Source organism: Armigeres subalbatus, chromosome 3 (assembly GCF_024139115.2).
Source record: "Armigeres subalbatus isolate Guangzhou_Male chromosome 3, GZ_Asu_2, whole genome shotgun sequence".
Classification (NCBI taxonomy): domain Eukaryota; kingdom Metazoa; phylum Arthropoda; class Insecta; order Diptera; family Culicidae; genus Armigeres; species Armigeres subalbatus.
The window spans coordinates 345,563,540-345,584,059 of record NC_085141.1 but is presented as its reverse complement, the minus strand read 5'-3'; the positions used below and the strand labels follow the sequence as shown (position 1 = coordinate 345,584,059).

The following is a 20,520-nucleotide window of genomic DNA, read 5'->3' as shown; positions in this document are numbered from 1 at the left end:
TCTTTATTGTTTATATGCAAAAGTATGTTTTGCCCACAACAGTGGCGTCACGATTGATATCCTTGCACGAGTTTTCCTCATTTTTCATCGGCGCCCACGCAGCAGCGGAATCGAGTTGGGGTACTGGTTTCCAAACAGGAAAATGAATATCAACCCGACCGTTGTGGAATCGGACCTAACGGTCGGTTGGTGGTGCCACGGTTGGAGGAAATCGTAATTAACACACGTACGTACGGAACGGATGGATTGGTTAGATGGACGGACGGATGGATGGAACGAAATCTATTTCCCGCTAAGAATTTCTGCGAATAAAAGCACCATTAGGCAATCACGGAAGGTTATTTTCAATTTCCATCGTCACCGCCGCACTATGAGAGTACAGCAGGTCAAATATTGGAAACTAGTTATCTGAATCGCGATTTCTGTGCATCACGTTTCAGGAGTTTTTTTTAATTGAATTTGTTTGATAAGACAGAATATTTTACGTAAGCAATTATAATAAGGTAGGTGCATTTTTTTTGGAGATTTTTCCAATTATCGTCACTGGATAGTGAGATTGTGATAAAATAAAAACGATAAATTAAGTATTTAAAAATTGTTGTAATTTTGTCCAGTGGAAGACTTGTGGTAGAAGAAAAAGAACTAGAACGTCTCCATGTTAGATGATGCCATTCGCAGTACTACCGCCGCCACGGGAAATCGCGTTCAAGGTGCGACCACTGCGACGTCAGAAGAGACGTGACTTCACATCATACATCAAGCGGAATGAAGGAACTACTTTGCCCGCAAACACAATGCCCACCCGTTCTAATCTATTGCTTCGTGCTCTGTAAGAATTAATGGCTGCTTCCACGCCGAGAACTACCGGTTGGATAAATGTTAGCTGTCAACTCTGGAAGGGTGATGGGAGCGAATGGAGCCGGAACTTCAACATAATGAAATCACAGTCAGCGGAATTGCGGTTGCTTTTTTTTATCAAACAAACATAAGATTCAATGACTAATCCGAACCAGGAGGTTCAAGGTAGATAACGATCAAAAAGTTCTGATAATGAAAAACTAAAAACATATAAAAGCATACCAAAGCATAATAGTACACACGCTCGATAATGTGTAATCTCGGTTGCACATACTTTTTACCAAGACATTAAAAATATGTTTTGCATCATTGAATTGAAAAAAAAAATGGTAATGATGGTTCCGCCACATATCCCAAAAAAGGCTAGACCAGCGGTTCTTAACCTGGGGTACATGTACCCCTGGGGGTATCTTCGCTGGTCTCTTGGGAGAGAGGGTACCTGAGGATTTTTTTTCTAATAGGCATAACGAATGATGATCTCTCTATCCATACTATTCTGTTCACTTGAAATTACTACCAAATAGAACGGAATCTTTACTTCTTGTGGAGCACATTCGTCGACGCGACGTAGGCATAAGTATTTATGTTAGACCCCCTTACATAATAAACCCAGGTTTTTTTACGCGGTTCTTCTTCTTCTTCTTCTTTTTGGCATTACATCCCCACACTGGGACAGAGCCGCCTCGCAGCTTAGTGTTCATTAAGCACTTCCACAGTTATTAACTGCGAGGTTTCTAAGCCAGGTTACCATTTTTGCATTCGTATATCATGAGGCTAGCACGATGATACTTTTATGCCCAGGGAAGTCGAGACAATTTCCAATCCGAAAATTGCCTAGACCGGCACCGGGAATCGAACCCAGCCACCCTCAGCATGGTCTTGCTTTGTAGCCGCGCGTCTTACAGCACGGCTAAGGAGGGCCCGGTTTTTACGCGGTTGGAATTCAATAATTTCTCGGTTAATTCGAGCTTACACAGCTTTTTAAATACCACCCGAATTTTCTTTGATTTTTTGTGATTTTTTTCGTAGGGTTAACTTATGGTCTCATTGACGCTGAAAGTCTTAAAGGACTAAAATCAAACCATGTAAAAAAACCTGGGTGTAAGTATGTTGACTAATCCAGAAATTTTTCTGCGTAGTTGGCAAAAACTAGTTCTGATCTGTGTGTTTTGGGACAGATTCTATGGCATGTGCCACATTCTTATGGATAACAGGAAAGGAAACTACCGTTGGGATGGTCTTTCTTTGACACACTATTGAAAAGGAATGCAATGCGGCTGATAAGCAGTAGGCTTTGCCACGAACGGTTGACATTCGTTTTTTGCCAAGGTTTTTTTTTTCTATAGAATTCCTAAAATGTTTGCTGTATCGCGATCGCTTATGGGGAAAGTTTACGTTTTGTTCGTGTTAAGGCTTTTAATTTGTGTTCCCGTCTGAAGTCGTACAACAAAGATTCCAAGAGGAATTGAAAAGATTTTTTTCTTGGTGAGTTTCATAAAAAAATCTTTTCTAGCCATGAAGATGCTGGTAGTTACAAGTGAAGTTTTCAAATTGTCTCGTGTTCCATTCTTTTGCAAAAACCACGCCCTAGCCACCTGCGGGGTAGAGGTCCCCTTGGCCTTCCCAAGCAGCACAAATTGTTTCACTACTGAACATTTCACTGTGTTGCAACTATTTGGAATGAAACTATCTTTGCGTATGTGCCATCAAATATAACTCTCTTGTAATCTAAAAAGCGTAAGAGGTGGAGCCTACGGAAACATCCTTCGATTGCAGTTAAATTGCAATAATGTTACAAAATACTACAGCGGAAAAAAAATAAAATAAAAATATAAAACTGGATTCAATTTATGGATCTTGTGATTGATAGTCCTTCACTCTACCACAGCACCATTCATCACTTCTAAGGGACTGCATGTAGACTCACAATATAAACCATACCATTATAAAGTTTTGTACTCGGGTTTCCTATTACTTGATTGCACCATCACCGGAAAAAAATGTGAGTTGTCGAAACGTTGAACGATGCTAAATTAAACATAAAGACACATTCAACTTTTCTGCAACTTAATTTAAACAAACAATTAAATTTTGAAAGGCGCATTGAAGTTACTTTGTAAAAAATATGCAACTTAATGATTTTGTTTCGTGTTTGCAACATGAAGTGCAGTATTCTTTGTTTGTTTGTTTCTAAATGTCAAACACGTACTGCATTGCAATTTTAATGAAACATTGATCACAATTCGGACGTTTTTGACATCTTGATGCAACTTTTTCGTGCTTTGATGTTTTTCCAATGCCTTTAATGAAACTGAATAGAAACAAGGTGCTTTTAGGAAGATGTTGCGTATGCTACTTGGGTTATGTGTCAACTATTCATATCTATTTGGGGTCATTCGAATGCATTGTGGTAGTTCCCAGATTTTTTTTTTTTGCAGAGGTGGGAGTGAGATTGGGCAACGAAGGCACCGTCAGTACATTTCGCAGAGATGGCAGGGAGTTTCGTTTTCATCGAAGCACTTCGAGCGGACAGCGGCGCTACAAATCTTGCCACAGACCAGCTGGCGGAAACGCTGGCAAGGGCTCACGATGCGACGATGCCGAGGAAATTAGTGCCAACGAACAGCCGGCGACCAAGTTACTGGTGGAACGAAACTCTTGCCAACCTTCGCGCTGCCTGTCTCAGAGCCAGGAGACACTTTCAGAGGGCAAGGTCTGAAATGGCCAGAGAGGAGCGAAAGATAGTTTTCCGTGAAGCTAGAGCGGCTTTCAAACGGGCGATCAAAATCAGCAAGTCCAACTGCTTCAAGGAGTTGTGCCGCGAAGCTGACGTTGTCCGGACAAGCTGAATATCATCGTGGGCGGTCTTTTCCCGCAGCATGGTTCTACGACGTGGCCGCGTACGCAGTACGAAGATCAAGATCGAGTAACCTCTTTTTTTTTTTTTTTTTTTTACAAGGGAAAATGCATTTACACACTAACCCAGTACACGTGCATTGTAGTTGCCAAACTACCACACGGAAGTGTACTGGAGTGTCGGACTCGACCATACCGGTAATACCGACTAAACTCCCTTGGGCTCCACCATCGTTTCCCCCAGGAACTACCTCGCAGTACTACTTCTGGGGGGATGGCTGTACTAAGCGTACTCGCTCATTATCGCTCACACAGGCACTCGTCCCATGCGAGACTGACTTGGGTGCTCGCACACCATTCACTCCATTTGAGTCTTACTTGGATGCTCTCCCGGGCGCTCCGCTGCCATGCCTCGAGGTGTCAATAGCGGTAACTGCCTGGGCCTACAGATATTACGCTACGACACTCCTGCCTCAGCACGAGCAGATCAATCACACCACAGCCGAAGCAGACCACACGCTACCCTGCCGAAGCAGGGACACTCCCCATGCACCACATGTGCACAACTGTAGGTGTGTGGGTACAACCCACTGCTACCCTGCCGCCGAAGCAGCTTCTCCAAAGACCATTCGCTCCATGTGACCCTTTTTCGGGTGCTCACTCTAACACTCCACTGCAATGCCTCGAGGTGTCGATGGGTACCTCGACTCTTACCTCAGCATGTGCAGTCCATACTCAGACTTCTGCTGCGCTTCGAGGTGACAATAGCGGCGACACGCTATGACACTCCTGCCTCAGCACAAACAGATCACTCACTCCCTGCCGAAGCAGCTCACGCGCTACCCTACCGGAGTAGGGACACTCCCCATGCCAATTGGCACTCCCTGGGCTTGTGCTTTTGAAGCGGCACATAGTCGCTTTGATAGAGTCTGATTACGGGCACTTGTGGTTTTTTTGGGAGGGATTTTAGCAGAGCCCACTGCTAAATCCCACCACGCCCTAGGCAGTTCTCCCTGACTCGCAGACAGCTGGGGAGGGGTCGTCAAGCCCGCCGAGTAACCTCTGCAGGTATGCAAGTGTCCAAAGACGAGCTGTCATCTGTGGCGAAAGGTTTGAGAATGAAAAAAGTTCCGGGTCCAGATGGAATCCCAAATGTGGCTCTGAAATCCAAGATTTTGGCGTTTCTGGACTTGTTTAGGATGGTGCTGCAGAAGTGTTTAGTAGATAGTAACTTTCCGGATACGTGTAAGATCTAAAAACTGGTGCTGCTGCCGAAGCCAGGGTTATCCAGCATCGTATTGGCCACCATGTCTGCTGGATACACTGGAGAAGCTTCTGAAAAGGGTTCTCCTTAATAGGCCTACGCAGTTCACGGAGGGTCCGGTTGTTTCCGCCAATATTTGCACCGGTGTGGACATGCGTCATCGTCATTTTGCCCGACGTGTCTCAACGTAGAGGAGACTCCACAGCACGCAAATATGAAACAGAAAGCAAACGTTACGACTGGGACGGTTTGAATTCATTCAATTTCGATTTTAGCAAATGTGATTTTGCTTTGCTAAATGCAACGATTGCCGCCGTTCGCTGGGAATATCATCTGACGGGCTGCATCAACAACGCGGTTGATAATTTCTATCAGCGAATATATGAAATTCTTCGAAATGCTGTTCCGCTAAAAAAAGGTCGTCGAGCTTTGAGTAAAAGGCAGCCGTGGTCGAACAACGAGCTCCAACATTTTCGAAATCGTCTACGAAAGGCCCGGAAAAGGTACTTTCGTTCGAGGAATGAACAGCTAAAAATTGAGCTGCGTGTCATAGAAAGCGAATATAATTCTTTACATGCGCAATGCTTTAGCTGCTACATTCGTCGCACGGAAGAGAATATTAAGGATCCCAAACCATTCTGGTGGTTTGTGAGAAGCCGAAAGCAGAGCAACGGAATTCCTCTGCCACAATTTTACTTTTCTGCTGAGTATGTGCTACTCAATCTTCAAGAAATTGATGCTACCAAAGGTGCGGGACCCAATCGCCTATCACCGTTTTTAGTGACGAACTGTGCCAATTCATTTTCCGTTCCCGCAAGCATACTTTTCAACCGTTCCATCGCAGAAGGTGTTTTTCCAAGTGCCTGGAAAGTCGCTGCTTTCATTCCCATTCATAAAGCTGGGAATATTCACAACGTGGAATACTACCGAGGTATTTCCATCCTGAGCTGCCTGCCGAAAATGTTTGAAAGCCTCATCAACGATTCGCTTTATCCGCATGTGAATCACATCATACCGGAATTCCAGCATGGTTTTGTTAATAAACGTTCGACCTCTATCAATCTGATGGTTTATGTCTCCTCGCTAGTCAACGCAATTGAAAAGCAAAAACAAGTTGACGCTATCTACATAGATTTCACAAGAGCATTCGACATAGAATGGGTTTTCCTAGTTGGTTGACTTGCTGAATTCTGTCCTATCTAACTGAGCGCAGCGCAGTTTAGGAACGAGATCGGAGCCTTTCCCCATCACATCAGGCGTGCCTCAAGGACCTCGGTACACTTCTTCTTGTGTTATTCGTCAACGACCTCTGCGATGCGACAAAATCTCCCAAGCAGATGTTTGCCGACGATTTGAAATTCTATCGAATCATTTTATCATTGGTTGATGCTCTGCCATCTAAGCCGGTGCACGCTAAATGGGATGGAAGTTAATATCCGCAAATGTCATGTCATCACCTTCAATCGAACAAGGAGTACAACCATCTTTGACTATTGGATGTCAACAGAAAGCATCGCCCGCGTAAACACTGTCAAGGATCTCGGCGTTCTGCTGGATGATAAGCTTAATTTAATCAAGCAGATTGCATCAACGACCGCAAAGGAGTACGCAGTGCTTGGTTTCATCAAACGAAATACCCAGCAGACGCTCTGCTGTGTTCTGGTACGTAGCATACTCTAAGATGGTGTGCTCGTATGGGCGCCTTGCGGTGCAAATCGAGCGCATCGAACGAATACAACGCAACATTATTCTATGTGCCCTTCGCTTGCTGCCGTGAAATGATCCTGTTCTTGTTTGACATACTGTGTGACAACGTAGATTGTCCGATGCTTTTGAACAGCATTAATCTGAACGTCCCCGCCAGAACGACTCGCCAAACCAATTTTCTTCGTTTACCTATGCATCGCACTCTCTTTGGGCAGAATAATCTGTTAGATGTCTGTTGTCGGCGTTTCAATGAAGTCTCTTTCAATTTCGATTTTAATTTGTCAAAATATAAGTTTTTTTTTATTTTTTTTTTATTTAACAATTTTTAGTAGCGTTACTAGCGTTACAATTTAACAGATATCTAAGATATTCCTGAAATGACTTTTAAATAAAGATCTACTATTAAAACGAGCTACTCTTATTTTTTGCTGCAAGTCTTCCAAAGACCCTTTGCCTTTAGTTTCAATATTGAAAGATATAGTTTCTATAACTATCCATAAAGCAGCTTTAAGCTTGTAGTTCCTGTTTGATATGTTTCTCGACAGTATTTCATCTGGGTCCGAAATATTCAATTTCAGTTTTTTAGTTAATACATCTTTCAGCCAAGTCCATGTCTTACTGGACAAAACACATTGTTTAACGATATGCTTTAAGTTTTCTTCAACATTGCATGTTTCACAGTTGCTTGTTTCTACTCCTTTTACTTTGTTTTTGAACATTTTTTTTTATTTTGGATAATATCTTTGACAATACAAAAGAGTGTAGTCTTCCCTCTAGAAGTTAGAAAGTTATTGTCTAAGTTTTCTAATAGGTTTTCCCATAATAGTTGTAGCATATCCTCTTGCGTTTTACAAGTAATATGCAAACTATCAATTATAAAATCATAAATCTTTTTGCTTGAATCTAGAGAATCGTTCAGTTTAATTTCATTTGCAAAGTAAATCCAGTCTCTAATATTCCTTGGTAAACGCCGATTGTTTAATTGGTTTAACATAAAATTATCTTGTACAGCGATATTATTCCTAGTGAGCAGAAGTATGTTTTTACTGAATAATGCCTTTGCTTTAGATTCAATATCAACTAGAGCGAAACCCCCTTTATAAACAGATAAATATAACTCATTCCTAGCAACTTTAAATATAAATCCCTGCCATAAAAAACGACCTGTAATAGATTTAAGTGTAGCTATTTGCTTATTGTTAGGCGGAAATACTTGGCAGATGTACCACAGCTTAGAGAAAATATAAGTATTTAGAATCCACGTTTTCTGAAAAAGATTTAAATTCCTACGACTATGTAATACCATTAGATGTTTAATTTCATTTATGTATTTATTATAGTTCAACGGTATTAATTCTTCAAAATTTGTATTTATCTGAATTCCTAGTATGTTTAAAGTATCAACTTCTTTAATTAAATGGGGTCCAGAGTGACAAGAATTTATTCTCAAATACTGTGATTTAGAAACATTCAATTTTATTTTTGAATAAATACTGAAATACCCTACTATCGAGTTTGTTGGCGTGTAGTGCTTGAAAGTGTTAATTTTATTGTGAAGAGTTTTGTGTTGTGGCGTGTCAGTCGGTATGAGAAATCAAAAGCTTCAGTGCGCTGCAGTAGAATAAAGCTCTGATGTGATTCGGTGTTTTGGGTACCAGAAATTTAAAACCACGTAGAAAAGGAAAGAAAAATTGAGAATGCAAAATGTTATGTTGTGGATGTGTTTTGTAGTGAAAAGAGTGCATTGCAGTTTAACTCTACATCCAACTGGAGTATCGGTGAGATCTTTCCTTTGTATCCTGTTGTATCATGTATTTTGTTTCATTGTGGACCTTATGTTTTTTTAGGAACACTGCAGACTGTGCAATGTTTCGTTAAAAGCTACTATAGTTGTTTTCGTTAAAAGTCAATAATTCGTGCTTCTAATTCTAGCCACCAGGTGTATAGGGCAGTGTTCCGAATGGACTTGGTAGGGTTTTGACGATTGGGCGATGCCAAAATAAATACAGAGCTTGATGACGTTTAATCATTTTTCTCTTTCAGGCGCGGGGGAGGGATGGGATTTGTTTTCATCGGGAAACGTTTACCGATGAAAACAAGTCCTATCTTTCTTATGCGCTTGAGGGAGAGGGATGATTTAATGCCGGCAACCCTTGTGCATCGTGTTAATTTCAGATAAATTTTGGCAACTAACAAACGTCAAAATACTCTTCGAATTCGCGCGGCACGCTACCTCATTATTGTGTTCGTCGTTCGTGTTGGCTTTTGTTGAGCTTTTAGTATTGGAACTTATCAGCGACTGAAAATAAAATCTATAGTCGTAATGTACTTTCAGAGTATGATCCGAGGAAAACAAAATCTTAAAATTGAAAGTTGCAAAAATATGACAAATGAAACTAAGTAAAAATGTTTAGATAACTATCTGTATGGTTCGTTTTTATATTCGATGATTCTAGAGGGCTTACTGAGCAGAAATGCACAAATAATTTTTCACAAATCGGATTTCAAAATTTCGCGGGTGAATACATCGTCCAAAACTAAATATCACTTCTTCTATTACCTTGATAAATCACTAAATAAATCAAATAGTATATACTCTTTCGACAGCCGGCTGGCAAGAGTTTAAACTAGAAACATAAAAAACATATACTATGGGTCGAATTGCTAGCTTGAGGCAAACCTCCATGACCTACTTTACCCTACCCAACAACCAACTCCGTGGAACTTATGAGGGCGTCGCCAAGTCGGGGGCCTCTCGCTAAGTAAGTTCTACATCAACATTTCCTTCCCTATCCCTCGTTACGGTAAAGATGGGCGTGGCCGGGAGTAGTAATCCTCATGCTTATGCCATTTTTATCTTAGATTAAAATCAAGGATTACTCCCCTCTTTGATTTCTGATAGCAATCTGGATAAGGATTTTATAAGAAACATGAGTATCACTAGTGTCCAATCTACGAAGTATACCGTAACAACGCTAACGCTAACGCTAACGCTAAATACTGAAATACCCTACTATCTCTAGCACGGTATCAAATTCATGATTATTTCGGATTAAAATATTAATGTCATCTGCATAGACAACAAGTGTCACAAAAATATTGTCAATGAGACAGCCAGAAAGGTTTTCGTTCAACATTCCGATTAAAGGCTCAATATATAAGACAAATAAGGCCATACTTAAAGGGCATCCCTGCCGTACTGAACTACGGATAGCAAAACTAGAAGTAAAAAATCCATTGAATAAAACTTTAGAGCTTGCATTTCTGAATAGTTTTTTGAGACACTCGATTATTTGAGCAGGAAAGCGAAATTTTTCCAACACTGCCCATAAAAAAGCATGATCAACGCGATCGAAAGCCTTTTCTAAGTCAAGACTTAGAATCATAGCTTTGAAATGTTTGGAAGAATTACCTTTAATAAGAACATTACGCAAAACTCTCAAATTTTCAACGCAAGGCTGATTTGAAGTACAAGCAGATTGACTATTTCCAACTAATTTTGCCATTATTGGCTGCAAACGATTCCATAAAATTTTTGTAAACAATTTATAGTCTGTATTGAGCATACTAATCGGTCTTCGGTTGTTCAAATCATAAGGGTCACCTTTTTTGGGAATTGAAGTGATGACACTTTCTGAAAACGAAGCAGGGGGATAGTTCCCTTCAAGCAAGTATGAGTTGAATAAGCTTATTAAATCGACCTTAAGTAAATCAAAATGAACAGGAGCACTTCTTTTGGAGGCATGGTTCAAGGCTAATTTCAGTTCGACTTCCGTAATTGGATTTATAAGAGATTGCTGATCATTCTGATTCAAACCAGTTTTGATGTATTTCAAAACATTGTCGTAATTAGTATCAATGTCTGGAGATTTGGCAAACTTTTCCTTAAAGTGTTCAAATAACGTTTTGCTCAGAATAGTCGTATCTGATATTAAATTTCCATTAATTCTTAATTTCAATATATTCGTTATTGAACAACGGTTTATGTTAGTAGAAATCTGATACAATCCCAATTTTTCCTCTGCTAATAAAGTGTTCGGCTTAAATTTGTAAGATATTGATTCCACGGACACATCGTCACCTTTATATTGCTTTTCAAATGATTCTTTCAAACACTGGTAGTAGAAGCTTTTTTCTTGGGCTGTTTGCTGGTTCAAATTAAACCTTTCAGCCTTGAAGAATCGTTTCGCTGCACTCTTGAAATCATTATTCCACCAGTAGTTTAGATCGTTTGCCGATCTTCGGGTCTTCAAATTCACATACAAAGATACAAATTTACAGTTTATCTGATCGTCGTTCAAAAGAGAGGAATTAATTTTCCAATAACCGCGGCCAAGGAAGTTAAAAAAGAGTTGATCATCTACTCGGTAGGTAAAAACCACTCCATGATGATCGGAGAAAGCTAATGGTATTGTATCGACGTTGGATATGTATTGTACAAAGGAGCTTGATGAATAAATTCTATCTAATCGTGATTTGGAGCCACTGCGAAAAAAGGTAAAACTAGTATTTCTCTGTTTCAAGTTGCGTTCGACATCTATTAAACCTAGAGATGAAATCAGATTTTTCAAACCATTTGAAATATTTTTAATTTTGCTATTCGAATCTTCTGGTAAGATTATACAATTAAAATCGCCTAGTAAAACATTTTCCTTTCCTGTAATCAAATGAATCAGAACATCTACCGTAAAAAGAGAGTCTCGTTCTTTTTTAAATTTACTACCCGAATGTGCGTAAATATTTACAAAATTAACATTATCAACACAAACTGACGTGATTCTACCATTTTCATTCAAAACACAATTTGAATATTCTATATTGTTACGTAACAGGATTGCCGTCCCCTTCCCATCGTCGCTTATATTAACAATTGACCTGTGTGATTTAATGAAAGAAAAGTTTTCAAATGCAACTTCCTGAAGAAAAACCACATCCAAATCATTGTTCCAGATAAAATCTCTCAACAGATATTTTTTTACAGTGCAACTGATCGCATTCAAGTTGATTGTTGCAATTCGTCTAATTAACGGCATTGCTCCCACAAAACACAGACTGAAGCTTTTAAATCTACAGACTCAAATGATTTCTGTCGAAGCCACATATCATAACAGTAGAACTTAATGTGAACACCCTTGACGCCCGCCACGTGATCTATTCTTCGATCTACCTACCCTGGCACTAACAGCATCGATGGGACTGACGCTCTCGCTAGTTGCTAGTATCTGTTGTTTCTTTTTAGGTTTACCTTTCTCTTGCTGCCGTCCAATCTCATCTGCTCCGGATGAGTCGTTGTCCGAGGTTGAGTCCGGCACACGTTTTCGATTACTCGCGATAGCCTCAGCGTCCTTACCAGTGTCCATTTTCTCTGCGTCTTCAGCTTTCTCTCCAGATGATCGTCTCTCTCGCGTTCCTTTGGTCACAACTACAGCTTGACCAGATGAACCAGTGGTCACTTTCTCCGATGTAGTTGTTACTGGTTTCGTTGTAGTTGTCGTAACGGATTTGACTGGCACTGGAATAGTGGTCATATTCAAAGTACCCGACGAAGTTGCACTGGATCCGATTGCTGCATTGGCCAATACTTGACTGTACTGACCGCCATTTTGAGCTGCTTTCGTGCTGGCTAGCTTTGGACAATTGGCTTTTACATGTCCTTCATTCTTACAGTAGAAGCACCGATTTTTCAAGCCATCGTAAAAGATGCGAACTTTGAAATGACCAATGTAAAGGTTTGCTGGTAGTTCTTTTGAGATCTCCATATGCACACCTCTGACTCCACTGAAAACGTTATAACCGAAATCCGCTGGATACCTCTCTCGCACATGTTGTCTGATGCTTCCGAATTGACTTAAAACTGCTGCTATATCTTTGTCGTCTATCTCGGGCGGCAGATTGAATATTTTTACGTACCGGAAAAGCCTGCTAGCAATGTCTGTTCGAACCGGAATCTTTGTAACATCTTCATAGTCAAACATGTATTGTTCCTCCAAACCAGTTCCGAAACAGTTGAATTCGTTTTCGTCCAGAAACTTGATGTAGAACGCATGGTCGTTTTCGTCTTTATAGATTGAATTCACACTTTCAGGTGGAATTCACAACTTGAATCCGACAAATCGCAAGACGTCTAGATGCTTTGGCGCTTGTGCCGATGATCCGAAAACAATTTTCAATGTGTTCTTCCTAGTAGCTTCCATTGATACCTTTTTCCGTAGAATCCGTTTGAAGAAAATAATATATGCTATACAAAAGAAGGATAGTCGCTCACGACAAACAGTTCGCACACGTGTGATCGTACCGACGTCCGAGTGTTAACTGTTAGTAATGATATTTGTCTGTACGGCTTTTAAATCGAAGACTTGTAAATAAATATAAATAGAAATATAAACATTTGACTGCTAGGTCGTGACGCAAATACTGGCAGAGCGGCAGCGTTGATGGAGAAGGGACCAGCAAATAAGCGTCGGCTTGGAGGGAAATCCAGCACAGTGAGCAGTGTTTGGTCTAGGACCGTCGGGTGCCCAGCGAACCGGAAGTCTTCTGCCAACCGAAATCGTCGGACTGATCTCGGCACTTGAACCGCCAACCTGCTGAAGAAAGAATAAATAAGAAGGAAGTGCTACGGGTATGTAGGGCACCGCCAATGAGGTCGTCATTCACTACCGGAACTGTCGGACCACCTCTGCAGCCCGAAGACGGATCAGTGTGGAAGTTTCCTTCACTAGAACTGGTGCACCACCCTTGACGCAGGGAGAGTTAGGAAGTTTGTGGCACGACCGCCGAGGAATCGAAACAACGTAGCATTGGATCTCAATCTGCCAGTCGGCAAAGTAGCCTAAGTTAGAGGCCGGAATTTTAGAAAAAGCTCAGGACTCCATAAAAAATTGGGTGCTGTTGGTCGATTGCTGTACTAAATGAAAGTTAATATACTCAGATATCGGGTTTCCAGTTAGCATTCTAGACAAAAGCGTATGATTGCCAGACAGCGAGATGGGGAGTTCGATTCTCGGCTCATTCTAAGATGTACTCGGATGGGAAATATTCCCTACTTTGTCGATTCTTTGAGCTCGATTGCTTCACAAGATACATATTCATGTATTGGCAAGCATAGAAAAGCTTTCAATTAATAACTGTGTTAATTATCACAAAATAGCCTGAATGTTGGATTTGGGACTTCTTAATTGCCAAGAATCTGCTAAATTTTGTTTTAAAATGCCTGTAATTTGAGCACTGCTCCACTCTTCTCTCGTCAACCCAGTGGAGACGCATGGTAGTTTGAGTACCTGAAAATTTGCATCTGTGAAACCGGCAGCTTGTGCTTTGTTTATTTTTTTCGTCATTTGCAAACTAGATGGCACGAATGTCAAAACTAACAACTCGAAGGAGCAGCCCCATGGATCGTATGCAAAGGTAACGTAGCACTACGCAGTTGTGTGTAATAAATTTCTTACTAGCTAATGACCGCAGCAATATAGCTGCAATCGTTGAGGTTAAATGATCTGCAGGATTCACCCCGACGACCATCACCGATGCGATGGTTTTCCATTGGGACTGCTACCAGCGTTTTCATGCTGCTGTGTCCGCTTCGCTGCAAAGCTGAACTGAGGAATAGATCCAAACCCGCAAGTTGCTTGATTTTGATGTCTGTACTTGCGATGTATGTACGGGAATGGTTGGTTTACCTATTTCTAAACTTTTTACCACTTATCGATAATATATTGTTCAAAGTCAGAATTTTCAGAACAATACAAAGAAGTGTTTCCTTGATTGAATGGTGATAAAAAAATAGAAAGCTTATCGAGAAACGGCTGAGAACGGTCTCGGATTTTCAAAATCGCAAAGTGTACCCCGGTAAAGAAAACATAGACACAATCCTATTTCAAAACTTAGTCACGATACTAAACTATGCTTTAAAGTTTGTGCCAATATCGGTATATACCAAGTGTAGCCTAGACAAAAAAAAATCAAGAAAATGTTCAGTGCTAACGCTGCCTCACATTCCCAAAGCTGTAATTTTCAATTTTTCCTGAGCTTACGCTAATTTCCAAAACGCTTTGGATGTTTTCCCAATAATGTGAGAGAGCTTTCAGCGGGCTTCGAAATAGTATGAGTGTAACACGCACGCTCGCTCGCTTGAGGCATATAACCCATAGAACGAGTCCCTATCACACGGAGTGGTGACGCCTGGCCCGAATTACAAGTGGTATAGACATTTTGTGTGAGGCGTGCACAATCTATAAATTATTCTTCCTTACATAGTTACATACAAGATTGGAGATATGTTGAGAAATGTCTAAATCAAATCTGAGAAGGAAACACAAAATTGTGTAAACGATCTTTAGCAAGCACAATTAACTGCTCTCTCCTCTCAGAGTTCTGTCGACTAAACCAGAGTTTATATAATTAAGAGTGGCGACATGTGCCGCATTTGACAGGTCTCCTGCTTGTTTGGAACACGATTTTGTATGGGAATGACAGATGAATTTTGTTCCAATTCTGACAATGTCACCACTCTTAATTATATACACTCTTGACTAAACCATCTTTGGTATTGCATTGGTGCCAAAATTTGCAATATACGACACATGCACCAATGTTTCGTCCAGGGTGGGACGACCCTACGTTGTGTTGTTTTTTGTGGTGGACTCTCCGGGCGACGATTAAGGAAAACTTCTTATGTTAACTGGACTATTATTTTATTGCCTCCGAGAGGCAGCGTGCCTGCTCGGAGGTTACTATGAACACTGTACCGTACCTATCCTTGAAGGTGAAATGAGGGATGAAATAAACCATTTGCTGTTGATTAGGGTGGACTACACTTATATGAACAATATCAAAATCTGTACCCTAGAACTCGGGAGCCTCCTTTCAAGTGACTTGAAAGCCTCCTTGCAAGAGGCTCTAAAACCTTCTTTTAAGATGATTGGGAGCCTCCATACAAGAGGCTCGGTAACCACCTTTCAAGAGGCTCGGAAGCCTCCTTTCAAAAGGCTCGGAAGCCTTCTTTCAAGACGCTCGAAAGCCTCGGAATCTTCGAAATCTTGTAATCTTGAAATCTGTAATCTTCAAATCTTGCTTGATGTATGAACTTAATTTGAACTTAAAACTTTCACGCAATAAAGAAATAACTCTAATTTTCTTATTTTCCTTAACAACGATAAAATAGGGGATACCTCAATGAATGGAAAAGAGAACTGCTGATGTAAACGAAACTCCGCCCAGCTAACCAAAGATGATTGATCACTGGGAGGGTGTTACTTTTGTCCGTTCGGTTATAGCAAGGGGACACACCCCCGAGACAAGGTGCTCGGGGGTCCATAATAAGATAATAAGACTTCGAAGCATAAACCAGAAGCAGAAAAGGGCTGCCATCGCAGCCGCGTCATTTGCCAATACATCCCGTATACTGTCTGGAATCCCATAGAGGTTTCGGGGACATTCGTATTTGGGGCATTGGCAAATAATGCGTTCTACACTGTTCACTACTCCGCAAAAATAACAGTAGGACCGGAAAGGAAATTTTGGGAAACCCTTGTGTGACCAATCCGAAGCCTCGATATGATTACCTGCTTTTTCTGAGAAGCAAGATCGTTCCAGGGGTCGGTGGAGCCCTTGATTTTTCGTAAAAATAGTGAGTTGCTACTGTTCTAAATCCGAGCCCAGTCCTGGCCGACGACACTCTTTGTCCATTTTTTTAACGTCGGCCGGCGGGACGGAACGGGAATAAGCTTCGGTGTTTCCCCTGATGCCACAATTCCCGGGAATCCAGGCAGAGGTGGCACCGCAGATCATACCTGCGAGAATTCCCTGGATCCAGGGGTATTTGGGATTCTCACTCTGTAGGGCAGCAATCACACTAGCGGAGTTCGTAAAAATCACGATGTGTTGCTTCGACGGAAAAGATGTTGCACTGGGATGCTACGCTGTCAGTTCTAGGCTAAGGAACCGTCAGTGTATCGAATTTCATGGTTCGGGAAGCGTGTGCTAGTTAATTCGATGACCGACCTTCCTAGTTCCTCGGTGTCGTCTTCTCTTCGGAACCGTGCGGCTATGGTTTTGTTTATCTTGGCTGGCGGCATCAGCCAGCTTTTGGCTCCGTGCCAGTGAACTCGCGCCACTGGGAGAGGCCGGTGCAGGTCACGCTTCTTAGGATACGGTCAGCCTCGTCGTAGAGGAAAGTATGCATTTTTCAATATGTTTAGTCAGTTTTTCCTACATAAACTTCAGGCTTTTTGAGCGCCCACTTAGACTTGACGGATCTGGCTGAAACTTTTATAGTAGCTTTTGGGAGCAAAAAACTCTATATTTAGGAGGTATTATATTATTATACGTCTCGAAATAAATATTTTAATTTTTTTTACATAAGTGAGGTCTACTTTACTGTTGACGTTAAATTTGTTTAAAGTAATTGTACATTTTCTTCTTAAATACATTCTTGAGCACGGACTTCTCTTTTTTAATTCTAGAGATTCGCTGACTGCAGTTTTTGCAAGAATTTTTCTTTTCAGACAGCATTTTGCTATTCTCCCCTACAGACAAGATAAATAAAATTCTAAGTAAAAATTAAAAATGTGCTCTCCACCTACCTTTTTCCCTTGAACGCCAGCAGATACTTTTTGTTTGCTGGGAAGTTGTTACTAGCGACGAAACCGGTGTTGCCGCCACGCAGCGGAAACTGCTTGTGGAACAGCGGAATGCTCACGTCGAAGTTTGGCCGCAGTGACTGCACGCTCATGCTGGCCTTCGCCAGGATTGCCTGCCCCGTGTCGAATCCGAGCCCGTTCTCGTTGTAGTCCGGCCATGTGCCGGAGTAAAGGTTGAATATGATATGGTTACGGCCACCATTCCAGTGTGGCAGCCGTTGCAGCCGAGATGGAACATTGCGTACGTAGTCTTCGCTTAGCGAGTCTCGATCCAGCGTATCGATGCCCAGCACGAACAGACATGCCTTTTCCGGGTCGGCGGTGTAATACCGACTCTCCTGGATGGCTGAGATGATTTTCTGATAGTTTGGACTGATGGGAGGAGGAGCACCAAGGGAATTGAGCGGTTCCGGTGGATAAACGTAGACCAGGAAGTTCTGGTCGGTACATTTGGTGAAGTCGAAACATGTTTCCATGCGACAAGTGCGGATGGGAGTTGGAAGTGAGTCACCGATGTATTTAGATTCATAGGAAGGATGAGCGTACAGCTCATCGTCTGGAATGGAATGTGAGTTTTGGACGGGCGCTTCTGGAGAGTCGGGGAATTGATAGTACAGCTGTTGATATGGTGGGAGCTTAGATGGGTTCTTACGAACGCTTATGGCAAACAGTTTCTGGAGCCATTTGAGCCGATATCCACCAAAGTAGCAATATGCAAGAAATGCACAGCAAATTATCACGAGTATGTAGCGCTTTTTCGCTTGCATTTTGGATAAAGGGATTGGCGGGAGCTTTTCTGAGTGTGGGTACTTAAATATTTACGGGCACAGCTGCAGCTCCGGAGATTAATTGTTATACATTGAATTATTTAATTCTGAGTATCGTTGCACCGGGACAGGCAATTCGAGCATTTTCCGGAGATTCCGATGCGTAATTACAGGCCAACAAATGCGAATCGTGTTGCAGCGGGCTTTTTATACATTTCACTAATTTCACCGACACTTTCGCAGATATTTCTCGATAAATGAAACACAAACATTTATTCCTATTTCATAATTAAGCAACTTTACCAACAGCTATGTGCACAGATATCACGTAGAGATTATCCGCCTCTCGGTATACGTATTGACACTAGATAACATGTTTCCCGGTTATTGCTGCCTGACGACAAAAACTGCACCAATTTCAAACAATTCTACTTTACACATGAATAATTCAGCTCATCCCCCGAAAAAAACGCCGCGCACTGACCGTAGTATTTTTGTTTAGTATACAACACACCAGTATCGATTTTTAATCATCCCCTCATTCTACGGTCATTCAAACTCCTTCTACTGACTGCTGCGGCTGTCGCCTTTATGGGAGGTATTACTTATTTTTGGCTTTGTTTACATTCCGCTCGCCCGGAATCCGCTACTGCAGGTAAACATCTCAGCAATCAAATGTGTTGGAATAACATTCATCCATGATTTCCGCTCGCAGTTGCAAGCCATCACCACTCCACGACAGGCAGTGCTGCAGAAAACACGTCCGCTCTGACCAGCTGTAGAATCACTGCACTACGCATCACGTCATATTTTGACTTATATTTATTTACTCTCAACATTTTGCACTGGAACTGGGGATCCACCACTTCTTTTTCATAATTTGGAGTGGCGTTTTTGCTTTTTTCACTGGGATTTACAATCCCCGGGCATAATCATTTCACTGGACGTGGAATTGAACTTTACCGAAATCTTCCAGGGCCTAGCCCAGCACCTAATCACTGAGCTTCTACAAGTTTTCTCATTCCAACACACTACAATTTCCGGAACGATCTTTACACGTCACTGGAGGATAGAGACGCACTTCCACTGCTTTTGATTCACTATCAACCTCTTCATCATTGCTAGTCTAATTTCTTCCGCCGGAAAACCATCCATCACAATTAATCCCGCAGAAATACAGATTTGTACTCCTTCGATACACTTCCCTTCTCATTTATAAAAGAAAACATAACACTACACCAGTAGAAGAAGGAAAAAACACCGTCTGTGTCACGAATTTCTTCGCGCATACACTACTACTGGCCACAAGATGCGACAGAAAAGACGTACCGAACAAGACTGATTCAATATTTCACCGCACCATCCGCCAAGACTGTTCCCAACTTGTCAAAAGTGCGACGTGCGTGTGGGAAGCGCGCCCTGTAACCGCCCGCGCTTCCCCAATCCTGCCCAACAAACCGGCGAATGTTTACACAAAAGTGTCATCCCTCGCTTCTTCGCGAGCCGTGCGTGCGATGAAATTTCTCTCGCTGCAATGTTATTTCGCCAGCACTGGTCTGGTGCTGCATATGGCTGGGTTTGTTTTCGTGCCATCTCTTACCGGTGGACAGTGCGAATGAGCTAAAGGGAAGACCGAAAGCGTAGAAACGTCAAAACGATGCGAGAAACGGAGGTGCCAACCTTGCGGGACGGAATCATACACTTCGGGACAACGAACGCTTGCCTTGCCAGCACTCGTATGGAAGTTGATGTTTTGATTGTTTCGTTCGATTGATTGATTTATTGGAGAAGGTTGAAATATAATGTGACTAACTTTACTTCCAGGTCCAATGAAGACAGGAAGGCATCAAATAAGCTGTCACATCATCATGAATAAGGCGTACCTACGCAATTTTAGCATTGGAGATTATCAAGTCGACTAGTGGAAGGAGAGGAACACGCCATCTAGACTTTGGAGAAGGAAATTTTGAAAAGCTGCATTTTGGAGAGCGTCACACCTTATTTTTATATCAATTTTATCAATAAAAGGATACGTCTGAACTACAATTAATTTTAATATATTTTAAAATGTATGATCCAAAAAAACTTGTATGCAAGTCAGCTTGAAAATGGTTTGAACTATTAATGTTCAACGATAAATACAGTTTTCATGAGCAACTGATTTGAACAGGACCAAATCTGCCCAAGAAAAGATAATAAGGCGAATCACGTAAAAAAATAACAATCATTATCAACAGGCTGTCAAATTGCACTGTCGCGTCACGTGCATCGCACGTCGCGTTTACTCTGGCTTGCCCCTAAGTCATAGTTTCCTAAAGTGCTGGGTCGCGACCCCCCAGCCTGTGTAAATCTTATGGAAGGGGGTCGCGACCCCCCAACTTTGGGAAGCTATGCCCTAAGTGGTTTAGGTCCCCAATATTACAACCGG

General features: G+C 41.7%; 1 protein-coding gene across 1 annotated transcript in view; it reads right to left on the bottom strand.

Annotated features, from left to right (window-relative positions):
• Window positions 1–19,451, bottom strand: part of LOC134225952 (exostosin-1-like) — a 601,093-nt gene extending 581,642 nt beyond the window's left edge. Inside the window, 1 exon segment of the mRNA XM_062706414.1 lies at window positions 17,269–19,451. Within this exon segment, the coding sequence (XP_062562398.1) occupies window positions 17,269–18,092 (824 nt within the window). The 5' untranslated portion in view covers window positions 18,093–19,451.
• Between the last annotated feature and the right edge of the window lie 1,069 nt (window positions 19,452–20,520).